The following is a 19,346-nucleotide window of genomic DNA, read 5'->3' as shown; positions in this document are numbered from 1 at the left end:
AATTTACATGGTAAAAACAGAAACAATAAAAGCAATTGCAATAAAAACATAACAATGACCTAACAACTATAACTTTAGTGCACTTTATTGGGGCAGCTATTGTGTGTGTGTGTGTGTGTGTGTGTGTGTGTGTGTGTGTCCATCCTGATGAAGAGGTGGGTAAATGTTGGCATGTAGTTTAAAGTGGTCTAAAGACCAGAAAGGTGCGATTATAAATGTATAAAGTCCATTTATGTTAAATAAATACTTTTATTTTGTATTGTCTTTATTAGTGCAGTTGGAGAATGACGGGGAAGGGGGGATAGAGAGGGGAGAACACGCAGGAAAATGCTGAAAATCGGAATCAATTGGAAAAAGTTTTCTACAATTCAATGGCTAAATAAATGTTATGTTATTCATATCAATTCACCTAATTTCCTCATAACATGAAAGAGCAGTTTATATGTTGACTCGATCCAGTGTTGTGTTGGTCTTACTATAGAATGATTTATTACTTGTGAATAGTAAATTATACTGAAAGTAATGAACAATGTTTTAAATGGCATCTTGAATTGCAATCGCAATATTGGTCTGAAAATAAATTGGATTATTTCCCCATATTGTTCAACCCTTGAATCCTGAAGTTGTCTGACTTTCAGTAACCCTTTTGTTTTAATTACGTAATGGTATTCATAGACTGAGGTCACAGTTCAAGAGCATTGATTTCTGATCACTAAGAGCTGCTCTTTTCCTTCTCATGTGGAGGATAGGACTCGGTGGTATAAAAACAGAAAACCATCAGTTGGCGTTATTGGCCAGAAACTCCACCTCCAGCACAATTTCTGCTGATGCGGTGGATTCCTCTGGTGTGGGAGGACCATCTCCACTTAGCTGTCTGCTTTCCCAGTTGTAAGCAGAATGGTCTCTGATGTGTTTTAATACCCCTAATGCAGTGGGAGTTATGGAGGGGTCACTGGCAAACACAAATGCACAGACACACCCACACACCATGCCTTGAGTTGTTCCTCTTGGTCTCGAAGGTCACTTCCCCAAATGTTTCTAATGCTGGATCAAAAGCACATATTCAGGTTTTGTCATCACTACGCACTCGGTTTCACATTTCCCACCGCATCTAAATCAACCGGAAGCCTTTTGATTACAAAAAAAAAATATATATATATATATATTGAAACGTCAATTAGAGTTTGGACAAGTTACACCGATTCTATTGAGACATCTTCTCGCTGAATGAAATGACCACAGTTTAGTCCGATACAGTCGTCAGAATACCCTAGAAGGTACCCTGTGGAGTTTTCTTACAAATAAACAAAAGTTTACATTTAGTCTCTAACCATATTAGATGGTGTGCACAAGAAAATAATTCTCCAGCATTTTTAGACTTTTATACTCCTGATGGTTGATATCAATGTGAGTAATCAAATCTCTATTCAGGTGTCATAAATGTGCTGTTCTAATCACTCTGTATCTGGCAACATAGTTTGATTAATACCTCTTACACCATTTGTGTGAGTAGCAGTTTTCTCTCAGGAGCCAATAGAACAGAAACTTGGTGCTGACGACTGCTCTGTTGGAACAGGAGAAAAAAAGTCCATCACCTGTAGGGACTCATTGTTTATTAACAAAGTTCATCTCTTGTATAATACGGCAGAGATGACAGCAAGGCGAGAAACAACTATTGTGTGAAGGAACACAGGCAAAGTGCTCAGAGAGAAGAGAGGCTGGAGGAGGGTGAGACCCCTCCAAAAGCCTCGATGCTTTTCCGTTGACACGAAATAAGTGACTCTTTGCACAGATGACAAAATGTCACATTAATTTCCGCTACCAGATGGAATGCAGTGCAGCACAATGTAGAGCAGCACTCTGATAGCAGGCGGCAAACAGTCGACACAAACGACTTCCAAACCTTTGGAAATCAGAGTGGCGTATCAGAGCGGGCGCCGAGCACCAGCAGGCCAATCACCATCAGCTATTTAGAGGGAGGATGTGCCCATACAGCTCTGGAGACTGTTCTGGGAAAGGTTTCCGCAGCCCATTACTGATTATCAGCTTAAAAGTTATCCAGCAACATAAACCACCAGAATATGTTGCTAATTCAGTCCCATTTGCAGGCCGTAATTAGATCAGCGTCATCATCATCGCCAACTTCTCCTTTAGTGGTGTCTTTAATCTCTAAATCAAGACGCAATTTTCACATTCAAACATGCTAAACTAATCACTTATATCAGAGTGTAATCTAATTTGTGTGTGTGTGTATGTATTGACTAACAGTTGGGGTGTTTACGGTTCCCTTTTTTTATAATGCAATTTCTGGTATCTCATTACATGTAATCATTGTCTTCCCAACCCCCTGTCCGCAAACCACTCGCACCATCCCCAGCAGTAACCCTTAAACAAAGACCTCTACACAAGGGTACTCTGTCTTTTCCACAGTGTACACATCAATACACACACACGCACGCATTCACACACTGCGTGCATGGACGCCATTAAGACCTCAAAATAATAGCTGCCGTAATGAAGCGAAGGGTGCATCAGTGCAGAATAGAATTGTTTTTGGAAACAATTGATGAGGTCCACGCTGCGTTACGGCGTGATGAGTCAAACAACAGCGGTTAGGGAAATATTTCTTATTATAGTGCTTATTTGGATGCATACATTATTCTGGATTCTTCTTGTGCTGGAGGTAACGGTGTGCGTATGCGCGTGTGCGTGTGCGTGTGCGTGTGCGTGTGCGTGTGCGTGTGTGTGTGTGTGTGTGCGCACAAGCACAGACAAAAGTTCCAAGTTGAGTGTAGATCAAATTAAGATACAGCGGAGGGGGATTGCCTGAAGTTCAGATGTGTGTGTGTGTGCATGCATGCATACAGGTGTAGATTAAATTAAGATACAGTGTCGGGGAGTTGCATTATACACTTTGCGATAGGCGCGTGGGTGTGCGTATGTTTTGCCATCTGCAAATGCCAGGCAGCTGAAATGCCCCGGGAGCGATGCTCTGTAAGGTTCAAAAGCCTGTGGCGGCATTTGTCCCCCGTCCTTTGTACCGTGGTGAAAGAGCACTCTACCCTGTCCTTGCCTATTTAATTTTAACAGTCAGAGCACAGGAGCTGGCTCCTCCCCAGCTCAGTGTCCTGCCCCCATTAGATCATTTAGAGCGCTGAAGCTTGTCCTTCAGGACATGCTGGGTAGATGTTTAGTCAGACTCCCTCCTGATCAGGTCAGTTAATATTGTTAAAGCATGTATTTACGATGCATGTACCTCCGAGTGCAGCAGCTCCAGTAAAACAACTGTTGGGGACCAGAGACGGAGCGGTGTATACGATAATAAGCCTCATTTGCATTGAGAATTTAAGTCCCTTTTATAAAACAAAATCAGAGCTCAAGTAACCACTTTTTTTTTTGCTCCACATTCTGCTTGTATTACTCTCTGGTTGGTATTTAAGGTGTTGGAACACGTCTTCACCCACGATGGCGTCTGGCATTATTTTTAGAGGCCGAGTCATTCACTGTAAGATTACTTTTGGCCACTTCCTCCTCGGCGGCGTTCGTGTCTCTCTTGCCCCCCTCTCCTCCACCCCCATGTCCTCTCTGACTCCTCGACACCGCCTCTGATGCTCACGTTTTAACAACTCTAATAGGGTCTCTGTGAGATACAACTGCGAAACGAAAAGCGCGTAATAATGGGTGTTTCGGATGTTTTAATGTCATATTCACTTTGTTAGTGCAGTTTTAGTTCTTACAGCAGAAGGATGACATAGTTCAGAGTGAGCTGTAGCCAGTTAAAGAATGAGAGACAGTAGAGCGACGCATTCAAAAGGAGATAACAAACCCTGTAATCCACTGAACCCCGCCATATGCTCATCCTCATTACAGGCTTTGAAAAGCCATGAGCCAAATGAACACATAACCACAGAACAGTTGATGGCTCTCTGTGGATGTTAAATTGTTTTGCTCGGCAGCACTTAATTTAAAAGTCAGACTGTTTTGGCTTATGCCACGATATCTGTGTGCAAACTGTGAAGTGTTAAACTGCCGCGGTTTGATCAACATGCATGACCTCACAGGACCCGAACAAACCCATTCACAACAGTCTATTTAATGAACGCACAGAAAAATGTCTGGGTTGAGGCTGTTTTTAGAAACGTATTAATCCAACTCTGCAGGCCATTATAGAGACTTTATCTGAAAATGGTTCGAGACGATGTGCATCTTTTCACAGTCGAGAATCAGTTGGTGTTTGTATTTTCTATTTGGGACTACAGTTGAGATGTTTGAGACTTTAAAATTAGAGTGTTTGTCAACTAACAACAATGGATTGGAGGCAAATGGAACTTAGTAATTGTCCAATTTTCCCACCGTGTTTATCCCCGGGTTAGGACACTCATTAGCTTGAGTTATAGATTCGCTGGCCCTGGGCTTACAGTCATTTCACACTTGCTATGAACACAAACCATGCGGGGTAATTATAGTTCATATTTTGTTCTTCTGGAAATTACCACTTTTTGTTTGCCTCTTAGTTGTCACAGTTTTATAGTTGTGTTATCATAAGAATTGGAAAAAGTATATATTTTTTGCCTCACTAGGTCTTTAAAGGGGAAATTAAACTGTATATTTCTTCCCCGGTGAAGGCCATTAGTGTCCTTTATTACTGCTTCATGTATAAATTAATACGTGTAACAGTGAAAAAGAGTTTGTAAAATGCATCAGAAGTAGTATTTTTTAGTGAAAGAAAGGTTTGGCATATATAATACTAAATGTACTACAGAGTGGTGTGCCTCGTTTCCTCCTGATGTTTCCATGCTGATGTAAACAGCTGCCAGAGATGACCAAGAGTCATTAACGTAGTCCGAACCAGGATAAGAAGAAGAACATGTTCTTGTTCATTTTTGTTCTTTATCAACATTGTTTTTTTTAATTTATATTTCCTTTGAACTTTTTCAGGCTTTATTCAGAATCAGAAACCGTTTATTGCCAGGAATGTTTACACAAACAAGGAATTTTGCTAGGTGGAAGGTGCATACATTAGACGAGACAAACAACAGTCAACGACAGCAACAGTGCAATGATATTTAAATCAACTATAAGTTAAAGTGCTCAGACAAACGGATAACATTAATAGCGTCAGAATAAAGTTTTTTTTTATTCTAATTGTTGTAGTCGCATCAAGGTAAAGAGATCGTCTGCACATAAGACAATTTGGATGCACTTGGATATTTAAATCTGTCTGGGTATTCTCCTTGAGACATACCTTTAACAAGACGATCATTTCGCAATCCAGGTAGACGAGTCGTGTGCCACGAGAGTTGTGAAGACGTTCGCTCTGGTGATCAAGTCTGAATCCTAGAGCTCTGAGTTAATGAACATAACCAACATGAGTTAAACTTGCACCTGAGCTCTTTCTAACCACTTTATGAAGTTTGCATTCCCAACTCGCTAGCTGTACATCTGAAGCTTGAATGAGCACAGTCTTATCTGATCGTTTTCCTTAAAAATGATTCACCTTGATTGGTGGTTATTCTTGATTTGGCTTTCACATCTCAGTTTAGGATTATATATCTCAAATAATCAAGCCGGAAGTCACTTACATAAATCGTGCTCCTTGCTCCGAGGTCTTTGAGGGATTAAACTTGGTACATTACTTTTAAGATGCCGCTCTCTGTAATCAGGTGCTACATTGAGTTTGTTGCATGGCGGTGTGCTGCTTTGATAAACAAAAGTAAAATAAATAAATAAAGAGAACTAATTAACTTCTGCAAACTCAGATTATGAGATTATTTCCTCTTTGTGAGAAGTAAGAGACTTGATGAGGCGCCACCAGCACTCGGCATACACTGCCTCTGATGAGGCATTCTTGCTCTCAATCTGTTCGCACTCTTCTTCATCTTGTTCATCACCTCTCTGTTTTCTTCACTGCAGATGTGACTCAGAAAACCGTTACCTTGGCAATCCACTCAGAGGAACCTGTTACTGTGAGTAATTCTGCACTGGGCACTAACACACACACACACACACACACACACACACACACACACACACACACACACACACACACACACACACACACACACTCACACACTCTCTCCACTTCCACTCTCTCGCTCGGGGCAGATGGAGCATCTTAGCACTGTGGCACCAGGGGCGTTTGTTCAGTGACAGAATGACTTGTCGTGAAAATGTCAAGTGCATCAGAAGGAGTGAGTGATTGAGCTAATCAAGGAGTAATCAAGGAGACAGAGGAGTAAAAACTCTCCACTTATCACCCACCTACTCATTCATTAATTTAGAAAGTGGACTAAATGTTAGTTTGACGCGAGTGTGAAGTACAAATGTATCGAGGTGAGTGATGCAGAATGAACCGGTGTTCCTGTGTACACCGCACTGTGTTTGTGCTACGTGTGTTTATTTGCATGATGTGGCGTCCTTCACGGTTCTGCAGTATATCTCTCTTTCGACATTCTGCCACTGACAACAGAGCCTTTGCCAAGTTTTTGTCCCTTTTTTTTTTTTTTAAATGCCACATCCTGACAGCCAACTCAACGAGTGGAAGACGGGAACTGAAAGCCCGGAGCTTGCTGTAACCTCTGCACACCAATGGGACTTTCTCTTGAGCTCTGTTACGCAGTATTGTAAACATGACACCTCCCCCCGACTATCTGAAAGGCCACATGGATTAAGATGATGCACTCATTGTGACATTATCAGCAACTTCACAGTGTGCATCATTAGTTGACCTCTCACCTCTGCTATCTCCCAAACCGTTTGCTCAACTAAAGAGCTGTTTGACTATCGCATACATACATACCCACGCAAACTGTTGTCACATAAGTGACGGATATTAAGCATTAAAAGGTCAACAATGCAGACCGTCTATATCTCTAATATTTAATGTGGGAATTGTTAGCGCGTAATACTTATTGGATGCCTGGTGTAGCCTCCGGAAGAACTTAGTCAAACAACTTCTCTCGTTCTCTGAATTTATTTTCCTTGAGCACAAGTAAAGTAACAAGCGCTGCGATAGCAGGTTGACCGTCCAAAAACACCCGAACAGCCGGAAGTTCGTATATTAATACACGGTTTTCCGTCATGAACATCTAACGTGTAATTGGCTCTAACCTGTCTGAGAGGAGGAGAATCATGTCCTCATCTTTTCTCACAAGGCTGAAACGTGCAACGACCGGTCTGCTTCCCTAATGTCAATATACTGATAAACAGGTGTGGGTGTTGTAGTGCAAAGCGTGGAACCTTGAGGAACGTTTCTCACAGAAACCTCTCACAGACAGTATCTGTTAAACTGACCTCGCACAATCTGACTCTAATAGACATAAGAATAATGAAATGAGGAATAACTACAGAATATAACGATGTATATGATCAAATAGGATCCCTTTGTCTTTAGCACAATTTGACGGGCCTAGACCAAATGATGTGTACCCGATTCCTCCGGACTATGAATAAGAAAACAGTGGAATCCACTCTGTTGGATTTATACAAAAACGGGTCAGATAAATTATATCGTCTTTATTTCTTATAAAAAAATGAAATAATGCCCTTTGAACTACATTCATTAACTGCCCAATTACTTTCAAACTAAAAAATAAGCATTCATGGTCTTAATCTGGATTGAGCATACAGTCCAAAATCGGTATTTGGTGAACTGAATGAATATGTACCCACTATTAATGAATCGTTTGATACTTTTTTAATCGCTGTAGGAGGATTTTCGTAGGGGTCAGGTATTCCTACTCGTTCTCTGCTTGATGAGTGAATTGTAGCCACCGATTGCCGTCATTGGATTTGATAACAGACATTTTGATTTCACTTGTCTCCATCCTTCAGTCCATCGCTTGGAAGTAGGGCTGCAACAACGAATCGATAAAAATCGATTATCAAAAGTGTTGGCAACGAATTTCATTATTGATTCGTTGTGTCGTGCGATTATTACACCGGGCAATAAGTCGCGGAGAAAAAAAAGAGCGGAGCAGAGCAACTGGCCGGCCAGCGTTTCTGAGATTGGAGTGAGACACAAGAAAAGCTGAGGTTGTGATCTTCTCAAAAATAGAAGATCTTTGACGAGTCGAGTCTTGGCCTATCAGCGTCTTCATGTTCCTCAAACTTGTTTTTAATGGAAGCTAGTCAGCTTGCTATCACGTTAGCTAACGTGTTTGGGTATTGTCGTTAAAGTTACTTTATGTTCCGTTACAGTTCAGTCTTAAAAAAAACCCGTAACGTGGTGAAACATGCCGTCACCCCCCGGTCTGGTTCAGTTCACGCTGTCACTCGTTAACGTTAAACCGGCACACCGGCGGATCTGGCTGCAGTTTTTTTTTTTTTTTTTACTCAAAGTAGAATGACGCAAATCACGTAGTTGGGCTTAGCCAACAACGTGACGTCGTGGTCATAAGAGACCCAGAATTAAAGAGTTTAAGGAAGAGGACGCTCTATACGGAGCAGTACAGCTTCCCTCTGTCCCAGTATTTCATACATCAGGGTTTGCTAAATGCAGCCTCTGGAGGGATCAATTACAGTAAAAAAGGGCTCACATTTGGCAGATGTAAAGCATACATGTGTATGTTTTTAGTGTTCGTCCATTTTATTGTTTTAACTAACAGCTCAGGAATGTTCAAGGAGCAACCTGTTAGTGCAGAACATCTTCAGAAAGTGCACAGTCACTTCTGTTTTTGAATAAAGGGTTGGAAATGAACGCTTTTTTGATAAAAAATGTTTTTATCCGATTAATCGAAAAAATAATCAACCGATTAATCGATTTATTAAAATAATCGTTAGTTGCAGCCCTACTTGGAAGTTTCTTATCACTTGGTGTACATCTTTATATATATATTTACGCTGTCACAGCAGTCTCTCATAGTGTCAGCCACAGGTTGAAGCTCATGTTGTTTCATTCTTCAGAAAGTTTCCACTCATTATTATTATTATTATTATTATTATTATGATGTGTGTTAATGTGTTCTGATGTGAAAGGATATGAGACCTGTCTTTCCTGTCTGATTTTACAAAATAGACAATCTCTTGATCGACTACCAATTCACCTTCAGTCTCATCCAAGAAGATGATAACCACTACACTGCCATCAACTTCATGGCCTCACCTGAGCAGGTAACTATGTCGTCATACTCGGCCACATTTACCGCTGATTATCCTTTTTCTATCAAATTGCACAAGGAGTCTGGAGAAGTCCATAAATTGGCTCCCTGACTCTTGTTGAATTTCATAACCTCTTAAAAATATCTCTGCTTTTATGATGTACTTCACTATATGACGCTCCTGCGCCTGTCTGTGTGATATTATCAGTTTATTACGTTTATGTTCTCCACTTGAAGGCGAACAAGAACTTGGACATGTCCATTAATGCATCCAACAACTTCAACCTCAACATCACCTGGTCGGTGGGATCAACAGGTACTTTTACTTGACTTGGCAGTTAATTTATTGTGTTTTAAAAACACCTTATATTTGACAGAGATCGTGCTCATGTTAAATATGTATATTAATTACAATCTTGTCAGTGTTTGTCGAATAATCAATGCATTTCTTAGAAAGTTTAGTTTTAAAGTAACTCGTCTGTGAAATACAAATACCATCTTCTGCACACATTGATGGTATTTGTGACCTAAGCCATCTGTTAGGTGTAGATTTACCACAAGCGATTTGGGTCAAAACGGTTTGGAGTTGTAAGATTTAAGTCATATTTCGATTTTTATGCATTATCGTTTTAAACAGTGGAAGGTCAGCAGAGCAGATATTGAACATCTCAGAATATGTCCAGACCCTATATATATATATATATATATATATATATATATATATATATATATATATATATATATATATATATATATATATATATAAATATAAATATATATATATAAATAAACATAATCAGTCAAAAATCCTTGTTTAATCATTTCCATTATTTTTTTTAAATCGTATTCAATGACAAACTATTTCCCATGATGCTGTTAATTTGGTTGCCAACACTGTTTGCTTAACTGCCATCTTAGATGTCTGAAGCTTTTAGATATTGAATTTCTGATGAAGGTAATTTGGCTTTTCTTTTGACATTTTTCTGTTTTTATTACAATAATAATTTAGTCAGTTGGTATAACGGCTATAGCAGGAACAATAAAAATGTAATGTACCTGCTCCGGTTAGTGTGGACCGTGTCCCTTTTGAGTGGGTATTAGAGGTCCTCTGATGAAAGACACCCAAGGACACTGCAGCGGTCCAGTGCCATCGTTTATCCCCTCCCCCTTCCTCCCCATCTCCTCAAGTCACCTGCCACTCTCTCCCTCCCCACAACACTGACATTTTCCTACCACTAAAACACGTTAACCTCCCGCGTCCACCTTCGCCACCTTAACCTTTTTTTTTTCGGCGCACCGTCATTAATATTTGAAGTCGGGTCCCCTTTCCCCCACAAAAGATATTGTGTCTCAGAAGGAACGGGAGCCTCTTCACAATCGACAAGAGGGTTGAGGCGCCTTTGGGTGGGAGGAGGAGGGTGATTTCAATTAAGATAAACATGCTCACGTAGACACAGTCAAGCTGTCATTTTCAGTTCTTTTGTTTCAGGGCTGTGGGTAGGAATGTCAATGCTGAGGACCCGCTGCCACAAGGAAGCATAAGAAATGACTGGAAGCATTTAGATCGGCGGAAAATAGACTTATAAATAGACGTCGGTTGGAGATGACTTTGTTTTTATTTCATGATGGGTATTTTGTATAAAAAAGACACTCCAAAGTTTGAAACTTGAACTGTAAAATTCGAAAAAGAAACAACTCTTCTCATGAATTCTGAACATTAATGGACACAAACAAGTTTTTATAATAATATACTAATATAATAATATTTGATCTGTATTCAGCCCAAGGACATTTATGCTACTTTCTAGGTCTCAGATAAACTAAATGCAGGAGCTTGATGGCGGTGTTATGAATTCAAATGATGACTATGTTCTAGCATGACTCAGTCATGACCTTTCGAGCTGTGCTTTTCTCCCACACCCATTTAACTATATAACATTTGGACGGCATGGATAATTTCAAAATAAAGCCCCGCTCAGTTTTAACCAAAAAGTTGTTTAATGCACTTAAGACAATGATGATAATGATTGCTTATGAGACCTTTGCTTGATAAACCCATTAATGGATTCATAATGATACGTTGCAGCCGGTCCAGCTCTATCCATCACTGTCCGAGCGCCAAATGGCAGAGTGCTAAACGTGAACTCTTTGTCCCAACAGCTGGAACCATTTCTGGAGAGGAGGTGCCCATCGTGTCCAAAACTAACATCAAGGAATACAGAGACAGCTTCTCCTGTGAGAAGTTCACCTTCAGAAGCAACCCAAATATTACCTTTTACGTCTACGTCAGTAACTTCTCATGGCCCATCAAGATCCAGGTAAAGGCTGAGTTTATGAAGCCGATGACGCAGTGATCTGATGGTCTGTGTGATGTCTCCCTATATACAGTACGTATAGAGTCATGCCAGTGATTGAGACTTGATCCTACATACAGTACATGAAGAGAGCAGGGCTTGTTGATGCTGCGGCTCAGGGTGATTCCAAGTGCACTTTATTCTAATTACAGATTTAATGAGCGATGGTTAGCGTGCATATAGCTGCACAGCTGTTTCTTTGCAAAGCACCGTTTAACCTTTCATAGCCCTCTTTCTGAATGGAGGAGATTGAGGCTTTGATGTGGTGGATGGGGCGAGAATACAACATTATGAAAAATAAATGCCATGTGCTTGTCAGTTGTTCTGGGTTTGCAGGAAAACGGCAATTAAGCTTTTGTCCAAAAATATTCGCGGTTGTGAATAATGTTTCTCCATTATCTGCAGGATGTGTTATATAGGCAGTTGTTTGCTTACTTGGTGTTAATCAATTATAGGTGTAGATGATGTTGGTGATACTATATGTATGCCAAAGCAATTCAGTCTGCAACAATTGTATTGCCAAAATTGTACATTTAAGTGAGACACTTTTACTATGTTCATAATATATTATTATATTTAATAATATGATAGATACAATTATGTTTCCGAATAATGGCACACAATTCCCTTTTTGCTAATTAGCCCACTTCAAAGTATTGATTTTTATATTTGTTGTGGGCGTCTCCTTCACAAGGTAGATGATTGGAGCACGGTATGGCGATGATATCTTTGGGGTCAGACCATCTGTGGAGGTGGCCCCGTAATAGTTTTCTATTAGATTTCCTGGCCAGCAGTCACTTATTTATTATGGACTGGCCTGAGCTGTTAACGCAAATAGCTTTTCTAACAGGATACGGTCTCTTTCCTTTGTTTGTCTTTATGGTGTAGAGGTGAGAGCCTAACTGGATAAGATAAAGCATGCACTCGTTTTTACTGTCTTTGCCCGTAAAATAAGCATTTAAATGTGTGTAAAGGGAGGTCTTGAGTGAAGATTTTTCCATGACATCATTATGCGTTAGTATAATTGTTCCCCAAGAGGTCTGTTCAATGTAATAAAAGTCCACTTGTAATGGAAGTACATTCTCAAATGATGCCATTGATCGTCTCAGATAGAGGAATTGAAATTAAATTAACCCCAAATGTATTGCTTTGACCTCCATATTATGTGAAAACAGAACCGTTCTACTCACTAAAAAAGCCAGCAAAAATATCTGTGTAAAGTGTTCTTTTGAGTCATGTCAGCCATGTCAGTGAGCATCTCATTTCAGATCAGTGATTCTTATTTTCTACCGAAAAAAAAAAGTGGGGAAAAGATTGGCGTCATTTGGGAGGATAAAAAAGTTATCTTTTAAAAAAACATGTAATTGTATATCAGTGTGTATATATACTGATATCACTATATATACTGATATAGTATACTATGAACTGAATCACCAAAACAAGTACTTTTTTGATTTTTCTGCCTCGTCCAAAACTGACATTACGCAAACGTTCCACCTCTAAAAGCACAACCTGTGCTCTATTACCCTCCGTGCTGCTGCAGATGACGTTGTGTTTGTGCTTTGAGGACAAAATGCCTTCCATGCATCTCCAGTAGATAATGACGTGTCTCTATGATGAGGCCTATCAGATGTGATGTTGCTGCCAGGACTGTGTCATCCCTCTCTTAATGAAGGCAAAATATATTTCCGATACATTATTCACTGGCAATGCTGCTGCCATAAATACACTAGTCGAAGAGATGTATGTTATTGTAACTCAACAGCAGACAGGTTGTTCTATCCCTTTAGTCATTGGAAGAAAATGCAGGAACATAATTATTATACGTCTAAATAAGTCTGGCAGCTTGTACTGAAGAGGATTAGGGCCACATGTGAACATTTCAAATCAGAATTCTGAGAATAAAGTCAAAACTCAAATAAATTAGCTTTATATATGCTTTATCCTCCTCAGGCTCAGAATGCATCATATTTGAGCCGACTCCTTAAAATGTAGCGAAAAATTTTTTTTTAGGGAAAGCAATGATTTTTCACGAGTTGTCTCCAAACATAAAGCCTTCTGCCCTGTTTTTGAAAAATAATCTTTTCCCACTTTATTCAAACAGACATTTCTACCACAAGCAGAAGCTATTAGACACAAAAATCCCGGCAGTGACTTTTTTGCTCGTCCATTCGGCCCTTATTACAGACTTAACTTGTCAACCCCACATCAACACAATGTAATGAATAAACTGGGAAAACTCAATTAAGTGATTCCCGTATCAAATTAGATAATTTTTAATAACCGATTTTAAGTAAAACGTGTCTGATAATGCTAAAAAAGCCTAATTTACATTCAGTATGTTGGTTTTACATCAATGTTTATTTCATGTTGGCAGGAAAATATTAGAAAATTCTACTCAAGTGCAAGTACAAAAGTATTATCATCAAAATATACTTCAAGTAATGATTCTGCAGAATGGCCTGTCTCAGAATAATGTTTACTTTGTTATTGAATAATAGTATTAATGTGTTCATCTCTTGAATGTTGCAGTTGGTAAAGGTGGGGCTCATTTTGATTAATTTATATACTGTTGGGTTGCTTGTGAATATCCTCTACACAGGATATAATATTGCTACAGAATGTATTTATTGATAATATTCTGTATTCATACATGCATTGCTGTAAAGTATGATATTTAACTCTGAGATGTAGTGGAGTAGAAGTATCAAACACAAAATGGAAATACTCAAGTTCACCACAAAATGGTCACACTTGTTCATTGTGTCTTACAAAGCCCCTGAGCTGTTTTAAAATGACTCTAAATCACGGTGTCTCGTGGCTTAATGCTTAATTTTAATGACTGCTCTGGTCTTTGTCAGATTTCTAGTAATTTCTCGTTCTCGTCTTTCTCTCAAACAGATTGCCTTTTCCCAACACAACAGCATCATGGACCTTGTCCAGTTCTTTGTGACGTTTTTCAGGTAAGTGAGTCAAATATGCACACGTCTTAAATACGCGCTCTCTGTCATTTGTTTTAGATCTTCAACGGTCAAGAAGCATCCTCCAGAATTTGATCCACCACCTCTTCATTATTCACCCCTGCCTCTCAGGCTTATTGAGTTACCTGAGCCTGTTCTGGTAACTGAGTACATGTAAATGCTTCTTGTGTCTTGAAGGAAGGGGTTTTCCTTTTCCCCAAGTGGCAGATAAAGCAGCCAGTATCCATTTAAATAGGTGCATATTGCTCTGAGTGCGCCATCTAAGGGGAAGGCATCGACCATCAAGATATGAGGGGCTCCTAATGATTTTTCATCCTGAGAGCAGTGATGGAATTTTTTTCTCATTGAAATATTTTAAATTAGTCATTTATGTTCTCTCAAAAGTACAGCAGAGTCTGACTACATTGAGGATGTGAGTATAATTGGAAAATGTATGCTCTAAGTTAGATATTGGCATTGGGGGAAAAAACGATCAACATTGACGCAGCTCTCAAAGGAGTTCCTTCACACAGCTTTGGTTACTATCATTGGGGACATAGGGGGGTAGTTATTTTAACACTGATGGTTACTGACCATGGTGCACTATGTGATTGTTCAATTTATTTCGAGGTGTGCTCCCGATGTAGCCCGATCGACTAACATATTATCTGTGTAGCTGTCAAGGTGGGAATATGAGACGGCCTTTGCCCAAGGCACCTGCCCATCACGGCCCAGCCCACAATAACTTTCCAGAAAAGCTGTCACACAATCGGTTATCTTTTCCCTCCATCCGATCAAATTACAGTCGAATAGCCGAATTCAGGAATTGTTGGAAGGAAAGGGGAGAAGGACGGAGCTTATTTTATCTAAAAATGTTGCTGGCAGCTACTTGCATCATTTGCAGAGGAAACCATTGTTTAAAAGGGTCACAATCGGGGCACAGCAAAAAAAAGTAACAGTTTGGGTCTTTTTAAAATAACAAATGAACAGCAATAGCATTGTACTCCTTTCTATTGGAACATAATGTTTGAATAGTATTTACAAAACACTACTTCCTTTCTATATTGATTAATCAATTTATCTCAGTCGTGCTTTCTAAATCCCAGCAATCCAGTACACGGCACAAAGCTTTTCCTTTTGCCAGCCTCATGCTGCGCCTCATTTTCCATCAGCATGCGTTGTATTTAGTTTGATCTTTTTCTTTTTTCCATTGTCATGAAGGTTATACTAATTCTTTCAAGTGTTTTCTGCATCCTTGCTCTCACTGACCCATAAACATAGTGAAATGCCCTGATGCATTCTCTCTTTCTCTGTGTGTGTGCGTGCACATGTTAAGGGGCTGAACCTGCGGGAAACACAATCAGCCTGATGACAAAAATGCCACATCACCCCACAGGGTTTCTAGACCTCCTTGTATGAGAGATAGCAGGAGAAGAAATCACGGCATGACTGGGAACAAGCGCTATTTTCTCCTTCTGTTGTTTTCTCCTTGTTTATTCAAATATCGCCTCCCCCTTTTCACTACAAGCCGTTCAGAAGTATTTATTCCTCCTCTTCCTCATTGCTTCTTCATCGTCGTGACTTCACAAACAATATTTACTCGCAAAGCGCTGCCTAAGTTGTAATCTAATTTGAGTCCGACTGTTCTGATTAGACACTGCAGAAACTTGCTAATTGGATGCTGCACTGTACTTGCAGAGGAGCCGCAGGGTCTAATTTATACTAATGAACCAGAGTCACTCCAGTCACATCTGTATGTTTATATACAGAATATTTCAGTGAATGCACGTGCACATTAGTGTAACTACGTGTTTACACCATATATGTGCAAGCAGTAGAAATATTAAGAGGCCTGCACTCATTATTTATGTATCACTGAACTGCATATGGGTAAGGTCAAATGACAGGAAGCAAAACTAAATGTATCTAATGTCTATATGCTTTTAAAAGGTTAGGCTTATGCTTTACAATTTTACTTGTATTTTGAATCCGCCAAGAAATAATTATGTATTTATTTATCATTTTTAGACTCTTTAAAAAGCATCTTGGATCATGTTTTACCAGCCTCACAGGCTAGAAAGCCGGTATGGATATCATTGATTGCCTTCCCTTGTGGTAATTGGAGCTTTGCGGTCACAGAGATGAGCATGTAATTATCATGTTCCTGTCGATCAAATGGCAATTGTATTTTGTTGCATTGTGTGATGTCACAGTCGACATCGTGAACAGCCAATTGTCTCCTTTTTGACTAAGATGGTTTAAAGAACAGTGGGTTTTGTCTGAGATCAATACACTGAGGAAATTACTTATAAAGTGCAACAGCTTCCTAATGTCTTACTGCTGTTGTTACTAAATCTACAAATCAACCTATCCCATATAAATGACTTGTTGAAAACTTGAGTGCTTCCTTGTGTAAATCATTTTATATTTGTCCTTTACTTTGTCAAGGTGTTAGATCATGAATAATTGCATAAATCTGTTTATTACCAGCAGATGGAGAAGCAAAGGGGATTTAAGCTTCTTTACTGTCTAAAATAGTGCCAATGAGAGCCAAGCATCTGTCTAGGGATTTTTTTTGTCACTTCCACGGCATGTAAATGTCATTGAAGCCCCCACAACACTCCCTTTCAATCGCTGTTATCTTCAAAGGTTTCTAAGATGCAAGTATTTCGAAAAGAATGAAAGGGTTCCCAGCTTTTGCACCTTTTTAAAATACACTGGGGCAATGACGAGATGTTTGAAGCACTGTTTCCCTTCATTTGACACTTTAATACCACTTGCTTCTTATTCTTTTTTCTCTTTTAGCTTGGTAGCCCCCTCTTTACCTTTTTTATTTTAGAGGCTGTATTTTCCAGGTGTTATCACATTCCTTACAGATGTTATCGCCTCCTTCAAAGATCCTGACCTAAGAATCGAGCAGGTGTGGCCGGCAAATTGAAAGCCCACTCAAGTTAAAATATCAAAGAAATGGGCTCATGAAATCAGAGCTAGTCGAGAGTCTCTGGTGAAATGTGCTTAGTGGACCAGGCTGTCCATTTAAAAAAAAAAAAAAAAAAAATGTTGCATGTCCCTGAAGACGAGGGCTCATCGGTCACATTACAATATGGGTTTCAAATCCAAATATGATTCATTGTTCTTGGCCATCAGGAGCAGGATCATGTTCATGTGTAATTCAGCGAGTAGAGAACAGTTTGAGGGAAATGGTGACATGCGTGTTAATGAGCAGTTGCAAATTTAAAGTTTATTTTTTTTTAATGTTATGGCCATTTATTTGTACTTAACATTGTGCTCCGACAAGCTCATCCGAAGTGCAAATGTTGAGCGCACAATAATCTTAACAATCTCATCTGTCTCCAAGATAATGAAGTGGAAGCCCTCCATCAGTCATATTTTTAATATCCCAGCAGCGCTCGGACCTTGTTGAATTTCCCTTGACTAATGATTTTACTCTTGGGTTATTAATTGAAGTAATCGGCCAACATATCCATGAATGTGCTTTGTATCATCTCCTCTGTTTTGTCTCTTTTCAAGTTAAAAGGAAACTTTGAATAGCAAGGAGAAATATGTGAATATACAATACATTTAAATGCATCTGTTGAAGGCTATAATGTAAAGATGGGGATTCTTACAACATGAAACATGAGACACTGGGTTAACTGCATGTTTATATTCAATATCTAGCTTTAAATACCAGAGGGTCCTCTGCTCTGTATGCAAAGAATATACACTATGTGTGAACTTTCTCAGTGGCAGCGGTTTCATCTTGTTTGACATTGTTTCCTCTCTTTCACTCCAGTTGTTTTCTATCACTACTCCTGGTGGCTGCAGTGGTGTGGAAGATCAAACAGACCTGCTGGGCATCAAGGCGGAGAGAAGTAAGTCCATAAAACACATTCTATTGATGCACAACATACATTTTATTTATATATATATATATATATATATATATATATATATATATATATATATATATATATATATATATATATATATATATATATATATAAAAAACTTCTGGTTCACTCTGTAGAAAGTGGTTACTTCTCATTATCCCATAAACATCTACACAAATCGTTCAACGGAAAGTATTTAATAATGTTTTTGGCGTCACAGTTTTTGATTCATTGTTTGTCCATGAATAAAAATGGTTGAAGGTTTATAATTGGGATTACATTTGTATTTCAGTTATGTTGACTAGCAAAGAAGGTTTTATGGAAGTACGTAGATATACAGTGAATTATAGGTGATGAAACTAATCATTAATATTCAGTGTTGGTATGAAAGATTGAGAAACGGGAGGAAAAACATGAGATGACTGGCAGTAGAAATACAATAAAAAAAGAGAGTAAGAAAAATATGGTGCAGGAAATTGAGGAAGAGAGCAAATGCATATAAATCCCCCTCACTCCCAGGAACCCAAACTGCATCGGGTGGTTCCTGGTTTCTGTAAGAGCGTCCATCATTTCCATCTCTTCAGACTCAACCCTATATTCTCCAAGATGCTTTCTGATACTCAATATCAGGATGTTTAATTATGACCTGCAGTCTACTAATAAAGCTCCCACAATTTATTCCCCCTTTGGGGATGACATTGATAATCACAAGATCCCAATTTTATATCCTCTAATTGATATATGAAAGTAAACAAGAATGATAGCTACCATGACTCAGAATCGTGCCTATCCAAAGAATTAAAGTCAATAAAAATTAATGCAGGCAGATGGGCTCGTGTCATTGAAATTCTGCTCATTTTTCCTGTCTGCTCTTGGCATTCTCGTCATCTGTTTGTCACTGCCCTTCAGCTGCCACATGAAAATAGATACATAAAATAAAAAATCACTCATCTCTTAATTTCAGGTGATAGAAAAGTTTTGTAACTGGAGCTATAAAATACTTTTTATTCTGCAAGAAGGACTCAAAGATTTGTTTGCAGA

At 39.1% G+C, this 19,346-nt stretch overlaps 1 protein-coding gene across 1 annotated transcript in view; it reads left to right on the top strand.

The window, feature by feature from the left end:
- Positions 1-19,346, top strand: part of atrnl1b (attractin-like 1b) — a gene marked incomplete at both ends in the record, with an annotated part of 55,813 nt that overhangs the window by 21,033 nt on the left and 15,434 nt on the right. Inside the window, 6 exons of the mRNA XM_079214366.1 lie at positions 5,914-5,966; positions 9,017-9,111; positions 9,336-9,414; positions 11,259-11,416; positions 14,354-14,415; positions 18,209-18,287. Of these exons, the coding sequence (XP_079070492.1) occupies positions 5,914-5,966; positions 9,017-9,111; positions 9,336-9,414; positions 11,259-11,416; positions 14,354-14,415; positions 18,209-18,287 (526 nt within the window). The remainder of the gene's footprint in view (positions 1-5,913; positions 5,967-9,016; positions 9,112-9,335; positions 9,415-11,258; positions 11,417-14,353; positions 14,416-18,208; positions 18,288-19,346) is intronic.

This window comes from Taurulus bubalis (assembly GCF_910589615.1).
Source record: "Taurulus bubalis genome assembly, chromosome: 2".
Lineage (NCBI taxonomy): Eukaryota > Metazoa > Chordata > Actinopteri > Perciformes > Cottidae > Taurulus > Taurulus bubalis.
This window is presented reverse-complemented; position numbering and strand designations above follow the sequence as displayed.